A 3,533-nucleotide genomic window follows, 5' to 3' on the forward strand; every position below is an offset into this window, starting at 1 on the left:
CACCCCCGCCCTCTCCTTGTTTTCAAGATCGCCCAAGCGGAAGAGCAAATCCGGGCGGAGGAGCCGGTCCCCGCGCGGCAGGAGGAGCCGGAGCCCGCACCACGCCGCCGTCAGGGTGAAGCAGGTAAATCGCGTTGTCGGTAGCAGCGAGGCCCGGTCCTGCCCGCGGAGGCGTTATTGGGGCCTTTGCGCGCTTCCCGGCTCCACAGCGACGTGAGACTCTTCCCGTGGGACTCGGCCGTGCGAGGTACGACCAATCGACTTCTGACCCGGCGGGTATTTTCTTTTATTTTCTTGGAGCGGGTCCGTTAGGAAAAGGCGGGTCTTGGCGGCTTAAGAGCTGGTGCTGCTCACCCGAGGCTCTGCCGGGAGCTCGGTCCCGTGGGAGCCCAGCCCCTGCCACCGCGCCTCTGCGCCCGCCGGCTGCTTCCTGCGCCCACCGCGCCATTTCCTGATTCAGGGCAAATCGCGGGAATCCGAACGGTTTGGCAAAGAAATGAGTTTCTCTCACTTTGTGTTAGACCTGCACACAGCACGTCCCAGAGTGCGTTTTCCACGTGTGGGAGTGTGATTCTTCTGAAAGCTGCCGTAGACTCACTGCTCTTTCGTTCCAATTCTGAATGCATCACTAAGCGGTTCCTCGTTACAGGAGCGAGATGACCACTGTCATAGAGGAAACGAGGAGCGAAAGCAGAGGTACCCATCAGAGCAGGAACACAGGAGGGAGAGGAGCGGTGACAGAGATAGACACAGAGACCACTCAGACAGAAGGAAGAATCCGAATGAACGGCCCGGAGTTCGAGGCCACGAGCGAGAGAGGGATGTTCAGAACATCCGTGAGCAGCAAGCAGAGAGGGAGTTCTATAACGAGAGAAGACGAGAGCATCGGCAAAATAACGAAGGCAGCGGTGTCAACCAGAATCCAGAACTTGGGCAGTCCGATACTAAACCTAAAGAAAAAGCTTCTGTGAACAAAGAGAAGCCGAGCTTTGAACTGTCGGGCGCGCTCCTGGAGGATACCAACACTTTCCGAGGTGTTGTGATCAAGTACAGCGAGCCTCCCGAAGCTCGGATCCCCAAGAAGCGGTGGCGCCTCTATCCTTTCAAAAACGACGAGTTCCTCCCTGTCATGTACATCCACAGGCAGAGTGCTTACCTCCTGGGCAGGCACCGCCGCATCGCCGACATCCCCATCGACCACCCCTCCTGCTCCAAGCAGCACGCCGTGTTCCAGTACCGGTAAGTGTTCCCCTGCCTGCGGGTGAGGCCGGGTCGTTCGGGAGCTTCTGAAGAAAATCAAACAAACAAAAAAACCCCCCGGGGTCTGCACAGTTGAGAGATACGAGTTTGCTGTAAGTATGTTAGAGATGGAGTTTATGTTTGATTGTGGCGCATCATCCTAGCAGTAATCAAAAATATCCGTAATTCACTTAACCACAAGCAGCATTTCAGTAAGAGAAATAACACAGCAGGTGTAAACGCTGCACCGGAATGAACTGTAGGTGTAATTGGCAGGGAGAGTATTTCAGAGAGAGGTTTTATTCATTTGGTCTTTCACAAACAAAGTCTGCTGGGAAGCAGCAGGGGTTGCTGCTGCTGGAGACAGAGACACTCGCTGAGGGAACAGCCATCTGTTCCCCTGTGGGAATCGCTGTCTTCTGTCACCAGCAGTTTTAGAAGGTGACACAGTCTGTCAGAACCTGCCGGGTCTCGCGCGGTCTCTCGTTGCTCAGACGACTCTTCGCTGCGCTGGGGCTCGTGTCTCGGGAGCCCGTCTGCTCTCGGAGCGCGCGTCCCGCTCGGCGGTGGCTGAGCCCCTGTCTGTGTCTTGCCAGGCTGGTGGAGTACACGCGCGCCGACGGGACCGTGGGCCGCAGGGTGAGGCCCTACATCATCGACCTGGGCTCCGGGAACGGCACTTTCCTCAACAACCAGCGCATCGAGCCGCAGCGCTACTACGAACTGAAGGAGAAGGACGTGCTGAAGTTTGGGTTCAGCAGCAGGGAATACGTCCTTCTCCACGAGTCTTCGGACAAATCTGAGGCCAACACAAAGGACGATGATGAGGAGGAGGAGAAGGAGGAAGAGTCTGACAGTTAACGGATGAGGAGGAAATGGGGGGCAGGGGAGAGAAGTTCTTTGCAACTGAACATGCGTTGGGATGTAAACACGGAGCATCGCAGCACCGATGCCTCTTACTGCCTTAAAGCCCTTTTCTGTTGCTGATCTGTTCTCACCGTTTATTTTGGGGGACTTCACTGATTGCTCATCTTTTGATAGTTCTGCATATCGGGAAATACAGCTTTTTTTAAATTTTATTTTTTTCCCTGCAATAAGCAAAAGAGCACCTGGATGCGAAAGCTCTGACGCTGGGACTATTTAGCAGATGTGGAAAGACTGTCCTCTTATAGGAAACCGTGTAAAACCACAGCTGGCATATTTAAAATTGTTTTTATTGACTGTTTTGTCATAGCCCTTTGGAAATGCTACTTAATTGAAGCGTTAGTTAGAAAGTGACCCCATGCACTTTGTAACGCCGTCTTGTTTGTTCACCAAATTCCTCTGCCTGTCAGGATTTCTAGACAGCAGAATTTACCAGGCTCGCTACTAAAATTTAGGCAGAAATGTTGCAAAGCCGCCCCCAATCCTTGTATTTCTGTTTCGGGTACTTAGTTTGCCCTGGGATAACTTTCCGTGAGGGGCATTTCACTGGAAAACGCTGCCTGAAAACTACAGGGGAACCCGAGCGAGAAGTTAAAGGCTTCCTGGGCTTTCGGGTGGCGATGGGGTGAACGGGGGGCTGAGGTCCCTTCGCCCCCCACGATGCTGAAGCTGCCCCTGGGGGTTGAGTGTCCGGCTCCGAGCCTGGGGCCTTTCTCCCGGTACCGCCTCGGCCCCGCGCGTAACCAACCCCTCCTCGGTTTTGTTTGTGTTCCGCATAAACCTTGTAGGTGGTGACACGTCTGACCGGAGTTTGCACTATTTGAGTTGTATAACTTTTTATAAGGAGTCGCTTGTTTAAAGTAGTCTTCTCCCCTGTAAAAGAAAACAATGCTTTAGCAAGAGAAAATCCAGTCCCACTCGCTGACCGTACCTGCCTCTGGTGTGTTTTTGGGTCTCTCCCCACTGCTCGCTGGTGTAAGAACTGTACGTTTTCCACACCGTTTACTAATTCTCCGGGTGTTTGTTGTGTGGGCGCAGCCCTGCCCTCGCCTGTCGCGCGCAGGGGCCGGGGCCTTGCTGTAAATACGGGGCACGGACGGAGGCTTTCAGGCCGCGCAGAAGGAGTTCTGGTGGCCCCGAGGATCTCCTTTATATACGCTCGGGGGGTTTTTAAATAAAGAATTTGTAAATTTAGCCCGAATTACTTTAAGTTGTCAGATTTTTCTAGTGTCCTTATTTTTTTTCCCCCCCCCTTTTTGTTCCTCGAACTCGTCTCGGTCTTAAAGACACCAGCTGTGTTTGTTGATCCCGAAGCGGGTGCGGGCCCTCCTCAGGGGCCCGATCCCGCACGGTCCTGCTCCTGTCCTGTC

At 53.9% G+C, this 3,533-nt stretch overlaps 2 protein-coding genes across 2 annotated transcripts in view; both read left to right on the plus strand.

The window, feature by feature from the left end:
- Nucleotides 1-3,383, plus strand: part of SNIP1 (Smad nuclear interacting protein 1) — a 4,289-nt gene extending 906 nt beyond the window's left edge. The window contains exons 2-4 of the mRNA XM_026863323.1: nucleotides 28-124; nucleotides 650-1,239; nucleotides 1,836-3,383. Coding sequence (XP_026719124.1) covers nucleotides 28-124; nucleotides 650-1,239; nucleotides 1,836-2,100 — 952 coding nt within the window. The 3' untranslated portion in view covers nucleotides 2,101-3,383. The remainder of the gene's footprint in view (nucleotides 1-27; nucleotides 125-649; nucleotides 1,240-1,835) is intronic.
- MEAF6 (MYST/Esa1 associated factor 6) overlaps nucleotides 2,824-3,533 on the plus strand; it is a 6,314-nt gene continuing 5,604 nt past the window's right edge. Inside the window, 1 exon segment of the mRNA XM_026863198.1 lies at nucleotides 2,824-2,902. Coding sequence (XP_026718999.1) covers nucleotides 2,824-2,902 — 79 coding nt within the window.

Source organism: Athene cunicularia, assembly GCF_003259725.1.
Source record: "Athene cunicularia isolate RWA chromosome 23 unlocalized genomic scaffold, athCun1 chr23_part1, whole genome shotgun sequence".
Lineage (NCBI taxonomy): Eukaryota > Metazoa > Chordata > Aves > Strigiformes > Strigidae > Athene > Athene cunicularia.